General features: G+C 51.1%; 1 protein-coding gene across 3 annotated transcripts in view; it reads left to right on the top strand.

Moving 5' to 3' along the window:
- SIL1 (SIL1 nucleotide exchange factor) overlaps nucleotides 1–18,485 on the top strand; it is a 94,723-nt gene that overhangs the window by 11,080 nt on the left and 65,158 nt on the right. For 2 of the 3 annotated variants that reach the window (XM_066197016.1, XM_066197017.1), the window contains exons 2-3: nucleotides 10,759–10,873; nucleotides 13,054–13,189. In XM_066197016.1, coding sequence (XP_066053113.1) covers nucleotides 10,769–10,873; nucleotides 13,054–13,189 — 241 coding nt within the window. In that variant the 5' untranslated portion in view covers nucleotides 10,759–10,768. Of the gene's footprint in view, nucleotides 1–10,536; nucleotides 10,874–13,053; nucleotides 13,190–18,485 lie in introns of those variants that run through there. The other variant, XM_066197015.1, reaches the window with a different exon arrangement.

An 18,485-nucleotide genomic window follows, 5' to 3' on the forward strand; every position in this document is an offset into this window, starting at 1 on the left:
CTTAAAATTAAGAGCCAGACATGGTTAGGGGATAAAGGGTTTTATCTCAGTATTTAATAAGGATCTTGATGGTGGAACACTTCGCCAAGGTGGAACGCGCCGACGTGCGCACACATGGTAGACCACATACACAATTTTATAGACCTTGCAAATTGGCATATTTAACAAAGATGCCTCAATGAGAGGCGTGAATGAATAGCGTGATATCTTCCTATTTTGAAATATTCCTCTCTAGATGGGCTTAGTTTTAGTTTACAGGTTGTATTTTAGAGGGGACCTTGGTTTCTCAAGATAGCACAGGGCTTTCCAGCCTCCAGCTGTGAGGCCTTTAGGACATTTGGTTTTCTGGCCTAACAGAATGCCGGGTTTATGCTAAGTTATCAGAGTTAAGGAATTACAAGTATGCATGTTAAGGACACTGAGAATACATGAAAGGTATGTAAAAGAAAAGGCAAAAGAAATCATCATGGCATCACAGGTGCCCGGGCTGGCTCCCTGCTCCTTGCCCTGGGATGAACAAGCCCAGCAGGCAGCACGTGCCAGGGCAGCTGGGCACACCTGGAGCACACCTGGAGAACACTGGTGAGGCAGGAGCTGGAGGCCAGGGCAGCTCCAGCACCTGAGCAGGACTTTGCTCCTGCTATGCTTTGCCTGCAGTGTCGGGGCTGTTACGAAACGGGAACGGGAGACGGGACAATGCAGAGCAGTTCCTGCTGCCACGCTTTTGTCCAGCAGCTAAAAGCTGGTTCAGAGGGTTTTGTGAAGCCTTGTTTGCTTTGGTCTTTTTTTGCTCTTTCTTTAAGTGCAGACCTAGAAGAGCTGGAGACTGGAGGCCACTGTAATTATTATTTCTTCCTGAATAGCACAATAAATGTACCGTTTGTTCCATAAATGACAGGGTCCTTGCCTCGGAAAACATATGCAGCCTGTTCCCACTGCTACTCCCTTTGACATGTGAGGAACTGCCCCTGCCTGCCTCTGGGTGCATGGAGATTTCTCACTCCCTCATTGGGGTCAGTGCCAAAACTTGTCTTGACATGTGACGTGTGTGGTCACTGGAAGTCACTGTGGAGGCTGTCACTGAAACAGCCTGGATTCACAGAGCAGCTTCATTTAGATGGCAGCTGATGGAGGAGCTCTGCAGAATAGCTGGGGATAAAATGTGTGTGCAGGAGGGGACAGCTGAGGTCTGTGGGCATTGTGGCAGAAGCTCAGACACGCACACACGTGGTCTGGCAGACCTGCGGTGGATGTGCCACGTCCCCACCTGCCGTGGCACCACCGGCATGCACAGGCAGCTGCTCAGGATGTTCTGGTGTCTCACAGTAGAGAGGAAGGTGCTGCAGGTGCATCTTTGATCAGAGCTGAGGGTGTGTGTGGGAACAGCTTGCTGCTCACTCTGACAGCGGATTTCGAGCTCTTGGCTTTGCCAATCACCTTGCAGCGAGCACCAAGACATGGGAAGTTCCTGTGTCCTTTGGCTGCTGCTTGGGTGTTCGCAGAGCCAGCAGGTGCAGTGACAGCCAGGACTGTCAAAGGAAGAACCCTCTGTGGACCAGGGCTGCTCAACTGTTGTGATATGCCAGTCCATGAAATGGCTCTTTATATAATCCTCCCCAAAAGGATTTTCCTTTTGAGTGTCTGGACCTTCTGCTGTTTGTCTGAGCTCCAGATGAGAAACAGTGCGTTGACTGGAAGGTACTGAGATTACAAACAGAGTAATTGTCCCTTGGGAGAGAAAATTGTGGAGAAAACTCGCTCAGTTCTGGTCACATCTCTGTTCTTCTCCTTCCTCAGTGCAGGTTTTGGGAGTGCTGTGGCTGAGGGGCAGCACAGCTGTGAGGAGCTGGGAGCCTGGTCCTGGAGCCCAGGAGGGACTGGGAGCTTTGCTACCTCTTTAATTCTCTCTCCCTAACCTGTCAGTTCAGATATCCACGGGGCAGCAGAGCGTTCCCTGGGAGAGGAGCCCGGCGCGGTGGCTGCCGTGCTGCCAGCGGCACGCACGGGGTCCCGTGGTGGCACAGGCGTTCACAGGAAAGCTGTTTCATAACCTCTGCTGGGATTCCTGAGATGTTCACAGACAGGTTCTCCACTTAGTCAACGTTTTATAAGGATTTAAGGCTGAGGAGCTCTTTGAAGCACCGATGCAGCTTGTTCTACCATGACAAGGTGGAGATGAATGCTGGCGTGACTTCCATTCCCCAAGGAAAATGCTTCACGGATCGCAAGCTGTGGGTCTGCTGCTGTTTGAAGAGACCAGAGGAGTCTCAGATCCAGGCACTCAGGGCCACATCAAAGCCTTCCCCTCTGAAGCTGAGGTGCTGGGGAGCACCAGCTCCATGTCCTTCGTGTTTGGGCAGCAGAAGGCAAGAAGGTCCCTGAACCAGGAGTCGCTTGGGGGATCAAAGCTCTGCTTAGCAGTGGCTGACAAGGCAAAAAGCCAGGATGGCAGCAGGAGGGACACAAACCCTGCAGAAGATCTGGGCCATCTGACAACAGACCTCCAGAGAGGAGGGAGACCTTCTGCTCTGCTGGGGGAGTGGGGCCAGCATCTCCCCCCGAGGAGGCAGACCTGCAGTGTCCTGGGCTTGACTGGAGCCATTCTGTTGCGCCTGAGGGATTGTTTAATTAAAAAGGATGCTGCATCGCCACATTTCCACTGTTTTCTCCATATATTGCTGCAAGTAACATCTAAAATAGCCCTAAAAGGCAACAAGCCATTCCCCAAAGTAGGGGTGGCAGAAGAAGAACAGGAGAGGGAAGGAATTAAGTTCTCTTTCAGCTTTCTGTCAGTGCATTTGCTTCTGCATTTGCAGCCCTTGGGGCTTGTTTTAATTTAAATTTCCTTAGGAAAAACCCTGCTGAAGGAATGCTACCTGCAGTGGCTGGCTGTTCAGCTTTGGCTTTGTGCTGGGGAAGTTTTGATGGTTGGGGGAGCAAGAGTTGCTTTTCAGTCTTGGTGGGAAATGCCTGGATAGAGAGAGGAATGGCAACCACCATGAGAGTCAGATCTGGATGATGGGACTGTCAGTCTCTCAGCTCTGCCTTTGTGCTTCTTCCTGTCCCAGGGCTTATTTGATTGCTTAACAAAGGCATCCTCTGCAACCACTTCGAAAGGACCAGTGCAGGGAGGGAGAAAAGCAAACTTGCATCAAGCCTTTCATCCAAGCACAGGAAGACATTGCTGCTGACCTCAGTGGAAGCGGCCTTGGTTGTAGCCACGGTGTCTGTGTTGGGAATGGAGCAGCTGAACCCCAGTGTGGGGACTGACGTGTCTGGATTGATGGAGGCGCTGGGCACAAAGCCAGGACTGGTCCTGAGGCAACCTGTGTGGCAGCAGGTTGTGTTCCTCCCCAGGGAGCTTCTTATTCCCCTTCAGGGGAGGGTTTGAGATTGGCTTGTTAGGGCTTTATTCCAGGTTTTGGTGCCAGTCTGGCAGCTCCTGAGTGGGTCTGACCCATGAGGTGGATCCCAGTGGCCTCTACCTTTTCAGCTGGGGGCTTACCACAAAGCTAGAAGCATGTGGGAGCCGAGCCAGGGCTGGACATGCAGCCAGGCATCCCATGCAATCAATCCACAGGCTGCCCTGCCGTGTCATTCCTGGCCACATATCCAGAGCACCCAGCGGGTGAGCCCCACATTTGCTGCCCGTGTGCCATCCTGCTCCCTGCTGTTCCCTATCCCCCGGGCTGTCAAAGGGAGTCAGAGCTGTCACCACCACCTGGCACTCTGTGGAGAGGTGAGAAAATGCATTTTTCATGAAGCTCACAGCTCGTGGTTCCTGGCGGATCAATAGGGCAGCTGGAGCAGTCCTTTGCATGGCTGCTGTTGGAGCACCTCTGTGCCAGGAGTGGCAGGGGGCGCCTTGGCTTGGCAATCCCCATGGGAAGCGTCCAGGCTGAGCTGAGACTGGCAGGGAGGGTCCTGGCTGGGACAGGCAGGGATACAGCCGTGGGGAGGGATGGTTGTACTGGGCAGGCAGCGTGGTGCGGGTGCTGCTGTGGGAGTCGTGTGCTGGATCCATCACTGCTGGATTTCTGTAACACTGAGCAGGAATTTTGCATGGTTTCTTAACCTCTTAATTGAATTTCTTTATAGGGAAGCCGGCATCTGACAGGGGAAGGAGGTTGTTATTCCCTGTGAGAGCCATGGGTGAGCAGCAGGAGCCTGGAAAATACAAAAAGCTATTTCCAGAGAGGCTGGGAATAAGCCAGTTAAATCTTTGGCAATTCCTGGGCCCAGCTGCAGTGGGACATCAGGGTTCTCTGGGACCTTGTTAGTGCAGCATGTGCTTTCTTTCCTGTTAGGTTCTCCAAGCTTGGGAAAGCAGAGGAGATAAAAACATGCTGAATGCTGGCAGACTCCTGGGATAGTGTGAGGCAAGGTGTCACCTTGCCAATAGGAACTGATGGAAAGGATAGATCTGAGTGGGGGCAGGAAACATCATTTATTGTATGTGCTGTGCATGGGAAATTGCAGCAAGGAGTGGGAGAAGAGAATAGGTATGGGCAGGAGGAGAGAGGTGTTTTCAGCTGGGGTTTGGGGTGGTGGGGAGGTGAGGAGGAAGGGGAAAGCTGAGGTGGCTGAGGTCTGGCAGTGTGGCAGCTTTCAGAAAGATGTTTGTCCTGAAGGTCCCTGTGCATGTCTCATCTCCAGGCAAGTCCTAAAGTCCCAAATTGGTGCAAATCAGCACCAGTGCTCTGGTATGGGCTCAAAGGCCCCTGCCAACCCCCAGAGCTGTGAGAAGCGAGAGTGTCATGTGGTGTGCAGGCAGTGCAGAGCCCTGCGAGAGCAGCTGCCAGAAATTCAGATAGATGCACTGCTTATAAATAATAAATGATAAATTCAGCCTCTGATCTCTGAGGCACGCTCTTCTTCTGCACACTCTGTGCTGGCAGAGAAGATCCCCCCTCCTGGACTCAGCAGTCTCTCTCTGGTTTGGAGGGTCTGAGGGATGCTGGGGAGGCAGCTGGTGGAATTGGGGTCGTGCTGAGCCACGGTGGAGCGTGGCCCCTTCTGCCACCAGCACTAACGAGCGTGGCCCCTTGTGCCACGGCTGCTAACGAGCCGTGGGGAGGGCGAGGACAGCCTTGCTCAGGCTTCAAACCACCCAAGCACAAAGCTGTGCTCCTGCCCTCTGGAGAGCAGCGTTTTGTGCGAATGCAGCTTGCTGAATGAATTAATTAAGTCAATTTAAATGATAGACTAAACGATGCTTAGTGTTAAACTGTGTGAGTTGTATAAACAGCAGGGTCAGGGTTGCTGTGGTTGGGTAGAAGGGGCCATTTCTGGCTTTATCCAAGTGATGCACAACAACCCCTTTCCTCTGCTCTTGGGGGAGCTGTGGCAGTGCTGGTGAAGCTGCTGGTGCCCAGAGCTCTCCCTGCCGTGCCCGGGCACTGCCGGGCTGTCTCCTGCTGCTGGATACATCCCTGTCCTGCTCCTGGCAGTGCTGTCGGAGCTGTGTTGGGTGGTGTCATGGCCAAGCTGCTGCTCCAGGGGCTGATGTGAGCTGATGGCTGCACAGGTAGCCTGGAGGGGTTATTAATATTTACTGTTATTATTTGTTAGCAGCGGTTACAAAGGTTGCACGAGTGCTCGGTAGATGCCAAGCTCTGTAAACATGTGTTTGTGCCATGGTTATCCTGCCCCTCCTACCCTGTGCCCATGTCACGATTCCCTCCTGTGGACTGGTTCCAGTTTGTGGACTGGTTCCAGTTTGGAGTGGGGCTTCTGCTGCAGGTGGGAGCAGGACCTGCTCTTTGTGCTCAGGCTGGGTCCAGCCAGCCCAGTTTATTCCTGCCAACCTCAAAGCGTGGCTTGCTTGCTGTGTGGGTTCTCTGTAGGCAGCAAGAAGGTGTTCCCACAACTTTTCCCTTTGTGTGGGAGTGTTTTTAACACACCAGAGCAGAGTCCTAGTAGGAGTAAATGATGAGAAGCAAGCAAGAAGAATAAATGTTTTTCTAAAGCAATTTCATAAGCAACATAGATGGAACAGTCTGTATGGCAGCTACACCCTCTCCAGTGAGATGCTGGAGGTGTGAGGGTGCTTGCAAACAACTGCTGCTCCTGTCTGGGGCTTCGTGCCCAGGTGGGACCCTCTGGCAGGGCTGGGGGCTCTCACTGTACTGGGCTCCTGTGTGGGGCTGGGGATACCCACTGGAGCCACGGGGGTGCTTTCCTGAGGACAGGATGCCTGGAGGAGCAGAGGTGCTGAGATCATCCCAGGCATTGACCTCAGGTGGTGGTGTGTGCAGGTTGTCCTGCTTGAAAGCACAGGACTGTGCAGGCCCAGCTGGTGACTGGGGAAGGGCATTAGTCTGTGGCCTGCCAGTAATCCTCTCTTTGCCCAGCAGCTGTTTCCTCTCCTAAGCCCAGGCCGAATTTCAGCTCCAAACCTCCTCTTTCTCCTGTTGGTGTAGCTGCACAGCCATTGAGCAGGCGGGACAGCTGGCCACAGGGTGCTCCCAAGGTGTCTGTAGCATACCAGCAAACATGAGTGCTCCTCACAGACTTCGGGACCCTCTCACTCAGAGGAGGAAACTGCGGGTCAGGTCAGCTAAATTTCCTTTTCTTTCTCTGTGGCACTGCACTTCACTTGGCCTGTCATGCTGGGCTTGGCCATGGATGTCACCCATTAAAGGGACATTGTATGTGAAGGGGATCTCTGCTCGCTGTGATTGCACTCTGTGTCCTGAGAGCCTCTCCAGTGCCACAGCCCCTGTGCATGGCTGGCTGGAGATCACTCCCTGAGCTGCTGTTGCCCAGGAAACTTCCCCTTCAGCCACAGAGGCTGTGAGTGCCGGCGGGTCTTTGTGCCATGGGTCACCTTGGGCCGTATTCCTCGAGGTTTTCCATCTCTGCCCTGCACTCAGGGAGGGAGCTCGTCAGTGGTTTGTGCTGGGGGGCACACGATGTGCTGCTGGTGCTCCCACTGCCACCAGCCAGCGCAGTGAGGGGTGGCTGCATGGAAACCTGGCCTCAATGAGTTCACCTGCAGGCAGTTTTGCAAGACTGCAATACCGATCCTGCTCCCTCATGATCCCTCCTGCTCATCCCTAAAGGAAAACAAGGATTAGCTTATTGTTATTGTTTATTCTTAGAGAGAATTGGGATTTTTGTATCAGCACTGGTGTGGCAGCAGGACCAGGAGAGTGCCCGTTCCCTGAGCTGGCACTGCTGAGGGACCTCCAATCTTGTGTCCGGCTCTGAGCTCTCATGGCAAGCAAGGGGCTGTGGAGTGTGTCCAGGGAAGGAATGGAGCTGGGGAAGGGGCTGGAGAGTCAGTGCTGTGAGGAGCAGCTGGGAAAGGGGCTCAGCCTGGAGAAAAGGAGGCTCAGGGGGGCCTTCTCCAGGACGGTGGAGCCAGGTTGGAGTCAGGCTCTGCTCCCAGGGAACAAGGAGAAAGACAAGAGGAAATGGCCTACAAGCTCTGCCAAGGGAGGGTCAAGTTGGACATCAGCAGGAATTTCTCCATGGAAAGGGGCTGCCCAGGGAGGTTTGGAGTGCCCATCCCTGGAGGTGTCCAAGGAACATCTGGAGGTGGCACTCAGTGCTCTGGGCTGGGGACAAGGTGGGGATGGGGTGCAGCTGGGACTCCATGGTCTTGGAAGTCTCTTCCAACCTCAGTGATTCAGTCACTCTGCTTCCAGCTGGCTGCAAAGCCAGAGGCTGATGACAGGGCTGAGGAGCTCTGGGATATCTGTGAGCCCTCCTGGAGCAGCAGATCAGAATTCAGATGAGGCTTCAGGCGGATTTGTTGGAGTGGCACAGGACAGGCAGCGTGGGCTCTGTGCCGGGACACGAAAGCCCAGAGCACTGCCAGCAGCAGGAGGCATTAATGAAATGTGCTCCTCTCGCTGGCTGCCTTTGAGCTGTCACCTGGGACTGCGGGAGCTGCCTTCCCAGGGCTCTGCAGCTCCCTGATGCAGCTCTGCAACCAGTGGAAATGTCCCTGCTAATGGGGAGCACAACTCCGGGCTGTTTCTGCCACTGCTGGCGCAGACGGGGATTTCTGGAGCCGTGGAGCAGAACCTCCCAGCCAGCAACATCTCCTCCTCTGACGGGAGGATTACTGCCAGCAGTGGAGACTTCTCAGAGTCTGACCCTTAGCTCTTTCCCTGGTACCTGATTTTGTTTGACAAAAAAAGGATTATTAAGAAAAAAAATCATCCCCTCCACTCTGCACAAGGGGAATTTGTGGCCTTCCTAGTCCAGTTTTGCTGCTGCCTGGCTGCTGTATTGTGGGTGCTGCTGGATCCTCAAAGATGCCCTCAAATCCAAGCAAACATTCCTTGTGCAGGTGGGGTCACCATGACCACCCTTTGTGCTTTGCAGGCTGCAAGGGTTGTTTCTGAAAATCCGCTGTGTCCACAGAACGTTCCGTGTGGAAATCCTCTCGTGCCCTCTACGTGTCTGGACTGAGATGTCAGCCTGTGCAGGCTGCTCTCCAGGAGCTCCAGAGCCCCGTGTTGCACATGTTGGCTCCTCCTGCCTACCTGGGACCGAAGCAAAGTGCTAATTGTTGTGCAGATGTCATCTGCCAGGCAGGCAGGAGGCTGGAGGCTTGAAAGAGGCTGTGCTGTCATTTGCTACCAGCCTCCTTGGTACACGTGAGCTCTATTTTTATTGGGAGTGTGCGTTTGCTTTCAGCCACTGCTTTGTTGAATTTCTTTTTCTTTTTTTTTTTTTTTTTCTTTTTATTTCCAGGCTTGCAGATAAAGTTTGAGGGATACATCTATTTTTCATTATTCCAGTTTCGCTGCTTGTTTTATAACTGAAAAAAACCTCAACCAAACCCAAAACCTGTGCCCTGTGTAAAAAGCAGCAGTTTGTTCTGAGATGAGAGGGAATTAATTGTGCGTTGTAGTCACCCTGGACTGAGGTCATGCCTGTGGCGCTGTCCAGAAGGGCACAAAGATCAAGATCTTCTGGGAGCAGAGGGAGTTTGAGTCTGTGCGTTGTGGTCTGGGTGTGCCAGCTCAGGAGCCTGGGTGTTGGTTGTAACTTGGTTTTGCTTGGCCATGTCCCAGGAGAGAGATGGAGGCTCTGGCCACAGGCTGGCTTATGAAAATAGGGAGCTTTTCTTCTACTCCAGCTGTGGTTTTATAAGGACTTAGGGATCCTTGAGGTAGTTCTTTGACCCTTTAGAAAAGAGGAGACACTGAAGGAGGAAATGGGAGGTGATGCTTTGCTGCACTGTGTGAGTTAAGCAGGGGAACTCATTGCTCAGGGATGCTGTGGGTGTCAGAAATCCAGATCTGTTCCAAAACCAATGGATGAGAAAAATCCAGTTGATGTGGCAGAGGTGGCCCAGAGGTAGAGGCTGCTGTTCAGGGACTCCCTGGCTCAGGAGTTTTTGGAAGATGCAGAAGTACATCAGATGTACTGTTACCTCTGCTCCCTGCTCTGTCCCTCTCCTGTCCACCACTGACCCGTGGGATGTGGTGGATTGCTTTTTGTTTTTCTGGCAAAAACCAAGCAGGGAGAGGAAGAAGTAACAAAATGGAGTGGAGAGACAAGGTACTGGTGAAAGGATGGAAGGAGAGGAAGCTTCTCTCCATGTCCCTGAAGGCTTCTGGGGACAGAGGCTCTTTGGTGGCAGGAGCTGGTATTGGGTGCTGCTGTGAGCAGGTTTTCTGCCTTGTGGGACACAAAGTGGTTGCTTCAAGGACGGAAAACTCTGCTATCTGATGTGGCATCCTGATGGACAGCATGGCAAGATATTTCGGACTGCGTGTAGGGGGGGAAATTCTTCAAAACCTGTATAGGAGTAGGAGCAGACTTGATGGAGGGATGAGTAATGAAGGAGGGTTTGAACGGAACTAATCAGTCCCATCTTCTTTCAAAAGACCTCATTTAGTTTAATTTAGCAGCGTGTAAATTTAGAGCCAATCAAAGGAAATACTTGTGCAGCCTGTGTGCTGGCAGGCTGCTGCACTCCCTACCCCAGCAGCGAGCTGAAGGCTGTAGGTGGATCCCGAGCCTCGTGTGGCGAGGCAGCGGGGGCACACGTGTGCGTGGTCACACACGCAGGGTGGGCACAGCAGCTCTGTGCCCAGGGACTGGCACCCACCGCAGCAGAAGCCTTCATTTCCCCCTCTTTTGTTCAGCAGGAGCTCTGTGGTCAGTCAGGGTGGCTCTGTGCCGTGGCTCTGCTCCCTGGTCCCCTGTGAGCCGGCTCCTGGCCCCGCGGCTCGGGTGAGCCGCTGCTGTGAGCAGCAAGGCAAGCCTTGTGTTGCTGGAACCACCAAGGAAACCTTGATGACCTCTGCAAAATGTTGTTTTCCTCAAGAAAAACCTGCATATGGATTAGATAAACCCCTGATCCTTGGACAGCTGGTCGTTTTGTTTAGTTTGAATTAACGCAGCTACTTCTGTGCTTCAAATGAGGCACAGGCATAAAAAGCCTTCACGGGATTGCACTGCTTTTTATTTTTCCCTGTAGTTGTCATCCACGGCACTGACACAGTGATTTTAAACAAGTCTTGCAGGTCTCCTCATGTTTTCCAGGATAGATATTATCCCCTGTGGGGTCGGTATAAGGTGCTTGGCATTACCTGTCACAAACCCCATTGACAGTGAGCCCAGCTGCCCAGCACGAGCCCCGTGTGCTCACACCTCGAGCTGTTGTGTTTCCTGCCATGTCACACCCCCGATCCCATGCTGCGTTGCAAAGTGTTGTGTAAAGAGTCCTGAAACCTGTGAAAATGGAAAAAAAAAAATGTACAGTTGGGTTTGTTTTGATTTGCATTTCAGGCTGGTGGCAATGTCTTGCTGGGCTGGGCTCCTCTCCACCTGTGCCAGAGTCAGCCTGCTGCTGCTGCTGGGTTCTGTGCTCTTCTCCTGCTCCAGCCTGAGTGACACAGTGCCCGTAAGTTTTGGCTGCTCCAGCTAGATTTCAGACTGATAAAACGTGGATGCTTTTTGCCTTTAAGGAAATGCCCGTTGTTCTTTAGGAAACCTCTTTCTCCTGCTCGAATTATGAAAACAAACCAAAAAGGGTTTTGCTGATTTCTGTGTAAATGAAGAATGTGGTGTGTGGTGCTGCCCATTTTTGCTAGAAATGCTAATGAAAATGGGGTATTGCAAAGCAACTGTGGCCAGGCAGTGACAGCAACATTTAAATGAACCAAGTCACATCCTTTTATCCTTACTGAGCATTTAAACCCCAGCACTTTTCCTGGGCAGAGCCGGTAAACATCAGCTGTCTCCATTATGTGTTTGAGCAGATCCAGCACTGGGAGGCCTGGTGGTAAATTTACAATAGCCTGTATCACTAACTCCCTCTTGGATAATCGCAGAGCTGTGGAAATCAGCTAAATAATAGCGGCCCCACTCACTCCTTTTTAGTCCTGTTGAGTCTTGGCTCGGAAAATGTTAACATTGATTTTCATCTGCAGAACCTGGGCTTTTATGGCTGTGATTGTTCCTGAGCTTTAACCATTTGTTATAATTTGAACAATTCCAAGCCCCTGATGCACTCAGCAAGAGCAGGACTTAAGATCTGGTTTCTTGTGCATTTCTGAAATTGCAGTCCCTTTCCACAGCTGAAATAAAAACATTCTATAGGTTTGTCCGCCACCTTTGCGTGTTACCACAATCATGGAATTGTGGAATTGTTTAGGTTGGGAGAGACCTTTATGATCATTGAGTACAACCTTTAACCCAGCACTGCCAAGGCCACCACCAACCCACATCCTCAAGTGCCACATCCGCACTGTCGTTGCTACTGTGCGTGTTTTGCTCAGGTTGACATTTCTGTTGCTCAGAAAGACTCTTCTAGGCTGGAAACAGATATTTATATGCAGAGCATCCAAAATCTGACAGAAAATGTGCATGCTTTTTTTTTTTCCCAAAGAGTGGAAGAACTGAAGGCAGAATGTGTCCCAGAATTTGCAGTTAACCCCTGAATTTACTTACATTTTCCCCTGTGAAAACATCTTAAGGATGAATATCCAGACACTTCATGAAGTGAGCTGTAACTCTGTTGTAATTGCCAACAATTAGGACTAATCATTCCCTGTAGGGTGGTAATCTCAAATTCTTCAGTGGTGACTGAATTGGTGATCTCAGATGCTGAAAATATTACCTTCAGCAGACACTGAGTTGTGGGGATGATGGGTCTGGACCAGTTCATCTGTTCCTGTTGGAACCAGAACAGTCCAGACCCAGGAGTCAGTGCCTGGTGTGAGAGTACAGGTCATTACTGTGCACTCTGCAGAGTTTTATGTGACTCCCACCAGCTCCCTAGGGGGGCTTTCCATTGAACAGCAAGGTTTCCCTCACAGCAAGGATTTTTTCCCCTGCTGTTCTCTCCTGTTCTTCCCTTGGTGTGACGTCGAACCAGTCGCGCTGGCTGCTCTCCCACACCTCTGGCAGCCTCGTGCTGCACTTGCCATGGAGGTGGTGATTAAATCCCTGCCTCATTGTTTTAAAAGACTTAGAGAACACTGGGAGCAGGTGGAGAAGAGGATCCTCACATTTGTATCATGTGGGCAACTCGGTGTGTTTTTTCCCATGTCCTATTTTGGAAACAGCTGAACTATTTTAGCTGAAATCTCCAAGCCTGAAATAAGTGCATTTAAGAAAAAAAAAAAAAGAAACAAAAAAAAAAAAAAGAAACAACCCAAACCAACCAACAAGCCTTGAGGCATTCCACTCGTGTGGAAAATTTCAGCTGAAAAAGTTAAAAGTTTGACATATTTTTAGGCAGGGGAAAATGGGGTCTTACAACGTTACACAACCCTAATAATAGCCAGGGCTCCTGCCTCTGACTGAAATACAGGTGAGGCTCTGGGAGAGCTGGTTTGAAACCTGCAACCTGCTCTGGAATAGGAAATAAGCTGCATTGCTTTGTTCAGCACAAATGTCATGCTAGTTATGCATGTTTAACCTTTAATATACTTTAAATCTAAATTTAACCATGTGGAAAGAATCTCAGATGTCAAAAAAAAAAAAATCTGCTGGCGAGGGAAAAAATTTTGTATTCTCAGCCAGCACTAAATTACCCAGATGCAATTGCTAATGAGCTGAATCTCTTCTCTCCAAAAGGAGTTTGCCCTTACAAAAATAGAAGAGAGCGACATAAAAGATGACAGTGGGAAGGAGCCAGTGACAGAGGATGACGCCGATCCTGAAGACCTGGAAGTGTTTTACCCCACGGATCAGTGGCAAAGCCTTCGTCCAGGTAACTGGTGCTGGCTAATTATAGCATCCCTGTGGAAGCCCACCTGCCAGCACTGACAGGAGCCCTGCAGACACTGCAATACCTGTTTGTTCCCATGACAATGTGTGCTTTTGCTGGTGTTCACATCAAGAGAAGGACTCGGTGACCCGGTGCAGGGACTGGAGGCCGTGGGCAAAGCGTCCCACGAGGGGAGCGGTTGCTCCAGGGCTCTCAGGTCAGTGGAGCAGGAGGAGTGGGCTGCCAGCCCCCTTGTGGGTGGGGGGCTGTCTCTGTCACTGGCTCCACAGCCCTTTCTCTCTTCATTTGTCAAGGGCCACGTTTTCTAACGTTTGTTGGCACATGGATTCCCAGGTCTGCTGTGCTCCGGTGTGGAGCTGCTCAGTGGCAAGCTGATTAGGAGCTGTCACTGGAGCACTGCACAGCTTTTTAACAATGGGTTTTCTGTTCCTCCGCTGTTTGAAAGCGAGCTTTTATTCCCATCCGTGCAAACCACAAAAAATCTCTTCCCTTTCTTTGGGTTGGTGTCTTTCATTAGATGTGCCTGGGACTCTATGGTGAGAGGAGCCCAGCAGAGCAGCTTGGCCTCCGTGTGCTGGGAAGGCTCTGGAGGGGCCAAACCCATTCAAGCACACACAGATACACATGTGCATACACATTTCAACAATTAGCCTGTCTCTGGGGTCCTGAATGAGCTGTTTAATCCACTTGTGCTTTGGTGTCCTCATGTATATGCAGGTGTAATACCTTCCCACCTCACAAGGGTGAACTAAGTAGTAATTAATTTTTATAAAGTGCTCTGAATTTAAGAGCTTTATCCTGTGCTCTGTATTATCATTGAATGAATAAGTATGGGCTCCATTTGTCTTGAAATTTCTGCCAGATATAGCAGAATGACTTTTGCAAATGTAAATCTTTGTATAACATAAATGGCTACAAAAGCCCCTGCATTCCACAAAGCCGCGGTATATACTTATATTCCATTTCTGTGCCATTATGTATGGAAGGCGTGTGGTGTCCCTGCTCATTATTCAGCCTGGCAGATCCCCACCAGCTTTGTTGGAGCAGAACATGTACATACTTGCAATCATTAGAAACCTCATTGCAGGGTTTGTTCACAAGCACCTTCTCCACCGCTCTGGTGCCTTATTCCGCTTCATTTTTGTAGTTATTCCATGTTGGGCACATGCGGTGAAGGGCTTGTGGAAGCGGGGAGCTTGTCAGTATTCACAGAGGAGAGTAATTTTGGTTACTCTTGTAAAGACTTAAATGGTGTCCTGCCTCATGCTCTGACTGCTACAGATCTCAGCAATGGGGACATGGCACAAAGAGGAGCTTGCCTTGGTCTCCTGCTGCCAGCCTGGGTTTCTGTCTCCTGGGGGTTCCTCTGGAGTGAAGTCTCTGTGAGGATTGGCACTCACTCCTTCAGCACTTGTTAGCCGAGGCTGGGGACCCTGCTGCCAGCATCAGCCCATCCCTGTAGCCTCTGGCCCTGAGGTTTTCCCAGTGTGAGCACAGCTCTGTGCTGGGCAGAGAGCTCCTGGCACAAGGGAAGCAACTGCTGTGGCTGCACAGGGATACACCTTTTGGTCCTGCAGCAGAGCCACGCATCTTGGCAGTGTGTGTGATCCTCTGGTTCTGCATCTTGCCATGTTTTCCATGTGGTTGCACTCAGTGGCAGCCGAGCGGAGCCGAGCTGGGCTCAGGAGTTTGCCTTCTGCTGCCCATCTCTCCAGGACACCTCCACTCCCTCTCCCATTGTATCCCTGCAGCAAACTGGGCCAGCCTCTCTGGGGGAAGCAAATGTTTTAATTTAAATTCTGGATCTACAGTTCTGAACACTGGGAGGGAGCTTGGAGCTGCGTTTCCCCCATCTCACTCCTGTTTCAACTTGTTCCTGTTCTGAGCTCACGCAGGATTTTTGTGCTTCTCTACAATGGTGCAGCAGCTCATCTTTTATAGATGTATTCCCAGTTTTCCTCTGAGTTTCTAGTTCCCTGTTGCTAATTGCATCAATCCACGTTTCCACTGAGACTGCAGCAGTGTCATCAACCTGTAACCTGTCAAATCCCCCCCAAATTCGATTGTTATTGCATCTGTAGTGCTTTGGGCACTTGTTCCTCGCTGTCTACAGTGTGAGCTGGATTTTGATCAAGTGCTTCCTCGCACTTTGAGCACACTTCAAGCTGCTGGAGGTAGCTGGATGCAAACACAGAGAGACAGTTGCCCTAAGAGCTGTGCCGCCTGTAATCTGGAAGCAAGACCAGTTGTCTCTTCTGCCAGGCAGCCGGAGCTGACGGCTCTGGGAAGGTTGGTAAAACTTCCCCAAGCCCTTTAACACTTCGTTAGGCATTGCTTCTTTCTCACTTGGCACTAAATAATGCACCAGGTGCAGGGCTCAGACTGAAGAGAGATGTGTGCCTCCGAAAGGTTTCCAGCCCCTCTGCCACTGGACTTTCTGGTATCATCTGTGGGGCTTTTCCTTCTGTCCATGGTGGAGTCCAGAGGAACCTGCAGGTGCTTTGGGGTTTAGTGAGTGGGATTGCAGTGTCCTCTGAATGAAGGGTCACAGCCTGCTCAGGCTCCTCATGGACAGGTAACTGTTCCGCCGCAGACACAGAGTTTGTTTGAAGTTGTGCTTCCTCTGCTGTCTTTTTCCTTTCAGAATACGCTTTCTTTGGGTGATAGTACCCTTGGGAACCGGAACCTCTTTTTCCTTTTGTTATTTGGGCACCAAATTTCCAAAGATTTTGTTTAGCATTCCTGATGACAATTGGAAGTTGGATTGCTCTGACCATCTAGTTGTATCACTGAGCAGCAGATTTTCCACCCAGCATTAGGGTGGGAAACTTTCTACCCAGCAGTGACTCCTCTGGAAAGACTTTCGTGTGAAGATTCAGAAAAAGGACATAAGAGGGCAGGGGTTTAATTGGGAAAGGAAAAGGGGATTAATCACACCCCCAGCAGTGATGAGTGGAGAGCTGGAGCTGCAGAGGGCCTCTGCCCTGCCCATCCCCGTGGCAGCAGCACTTTGCTGCTCCCTGATGTGGCAGAAACCCTTTGGCAGGTTTTCCAGCTGACAGCTGGGAGTTAATGAGTCCAGTTTCCAATCCAGATGGACAAGTGAGAGCCTCCTGTGCCCAAAATATCAAAATATTTACAGATTGCTCTGCAGACAGGCGGCAGTGGGGCAGGGAGACTGCAGAGCAGCTCGCTGCAAACTGGAGGGATGGAGCAGAGCCTGGCACTGTGACTGGCACAGTGCAGCGTGGATCTCTCTGGGGTTTGGATGGACGTCTCAGGGCAGAGCAGGGAGCTTGGCTGGCCTGCACCTTCAGCTGTGGTTAAAGCTCTGCCTTGCAGAGCTGAACCTGCAGTGACTCCCCAGCATTTGTGCTGCCCAGAGTCATTTTCTGAAGTGCCCGATTCTATCACAGTTAAAAACCAAGGAGCCCTAGCTGCTGCTGCCGATCCGGCTTCCAGAGTGAAGCTGATGTGAACATGCTGTTGGTGCTGCTTCTGCAAAGATGAAACCATCTTATGTTCAGCAGGGAACCAGTGATACGTTGCTTGGCATTTAAATATCCATGGCTTCAGCTCCCAAGGATCCTCAGGCTATCTTTGCTGCTCCTACTTGTCGTGGGTCTTCTCCCATCTCATTTGCTGCTCAAACAAGGTTTTACACCTGTGGAAACACAGTTCTCAAGGCAGCCACGTCTGGGAGGTGTTTTCAGAGGCTGCTTGGAAGGACTTGCTATGGAAAGAGCAGGACTGAGGATGGGGAATAACTCGGTCCAGTCCCATTGCCAGTCTGTCTTCAGCTCATTTCAGTTGGCCAGCTGAGCCAACACTGCTTTGAGCTGAGAAGAGGTTCTTAAAGCTGGGGGAGGAAGGAGGCAGGAGGAATGCCTTTGGCTCAGGAGTCCTGTGCCAGGCCTGTCCCACAGCCCGTGATGGTGACGTGGTGGCTGCTGAGGTCCCCTTACACTTTGTCTGTGGGTGCCTTGCTCCTGTGCTCACTGGGATGTCCTGAGCTGCAGCAGCTCTTACTAATTGCTTTGCTGAATTAATCATTGTCCAAACCATTGGCTTCTCACTGACCTGGACCTAACTCAGACAGTGGTGGGCAGGTCTCTGAAATATTTATGGCAACACGGTCAAGAGAAGGCTGTGAAATCCAGAGTGAAATTCACCAGCAGGGTATGCTCGTTTTTGCAAAGTTTGACGAGTCTAATCCAGGAAATAGGAGCCTCGTCAGATCAGCACAAATTTGCATATAGAGGGAAGGCAAATGGAATTTTAAAAACCTCATCTATACTAGATGAAATGCTTCTTTCTGGGTTTCTTTATAAAATAACTTGTTGGTGATGTGCAGAGGGGTGAAATTTCAACTCTGGAGTTGTTATAATCTTGTCTGGCCGGAGACAGAGGATGATTCCTCTGAGAACAGAGAGCTGGAGGATGATTCCAGCAGGTAGGAAAGGCCAGGCTGACTTGAGAGCAAATGTTCAGTGCTTGGAAGCTGAGTTGTGGTCCTTGGTAGCTCTCCTTCTGCTTGTTTTCAATCTGACCTCTTGCATAGGAGGGTTTTTGTCTCCTAAATGTATCTTGTGCCTGTCCTTTTTATTGCCAGCTGCCTTCATGGGCTCCTCTCTCAGCTTCCTACCCTCGTGGGCTCTCCTCTCACCTTCACATCACAGGATGCAGTGTCTCCAGCACTGGCTAATCCCAAGTCCTTGGCAGAAGTGCCAGGGCTGAAGCTGCAGCTGCTGCTCCTGCCTTGGGTGTGGGGCAGTGCCAGGCAGATGTGGCACACCAAGCACCTCCTCCATGCCCTCGTCCTGGTCAGGGTAAGAGGGATAGTGGTGTTGCTGCTGTTGGTGAAAGGACAGGATTTGGGGCTCAGGAGATGCTGGGATGGTGAGCAGACAGGTGGTTCCCAGCCTCCTGCTGCAGCAGGGAGTGTTTGAATGATGCCAGCTCTGGACAGGGAGACACAGCACAAGTGTCCCTCCCTGCAGCTTGGTTTCAGCATCTCTGTAATGAATTGGGAGCCAGTTTTTACCCCCCAAATGCAGGTAAAATGTCTCCAGTCATTTCCAGAAGTGGCAGTGTCCTGGCAGCACTGGTGTGGTGAGAAAAAGCCCTACGTGTGCTGCTTGGATTGCTCAGGTTTAGCAGCAAAGTGGGCTTGGGGTTTTTGGTGTGTCAGGTCTGTCTTGTCCCTTACTGGCCGTGATGTTACTGGTTTCACTAAACAAACTGGTTACAAAAGTCTTTTGCAGTGGTGCTCCTTCTG

The sequence above is a fragment of the Chamaea fasciata genome, unplaced genomic scaffold (genome assembly GCF_029207755.1).
Source record: "Chamaea fasciata isolate MVZ Bird 193981 ecotype frontalis unplaced genomic scaffold, bChaFas1.0.hap1 SCAF_15, whole genome shotgun sequence".
Lineage (NCBI taxonomy): Eukaryota > Metazoa > Chordata > Aves > Passeriformes > Sylviidae > Chamaea > Chamaea fasciata.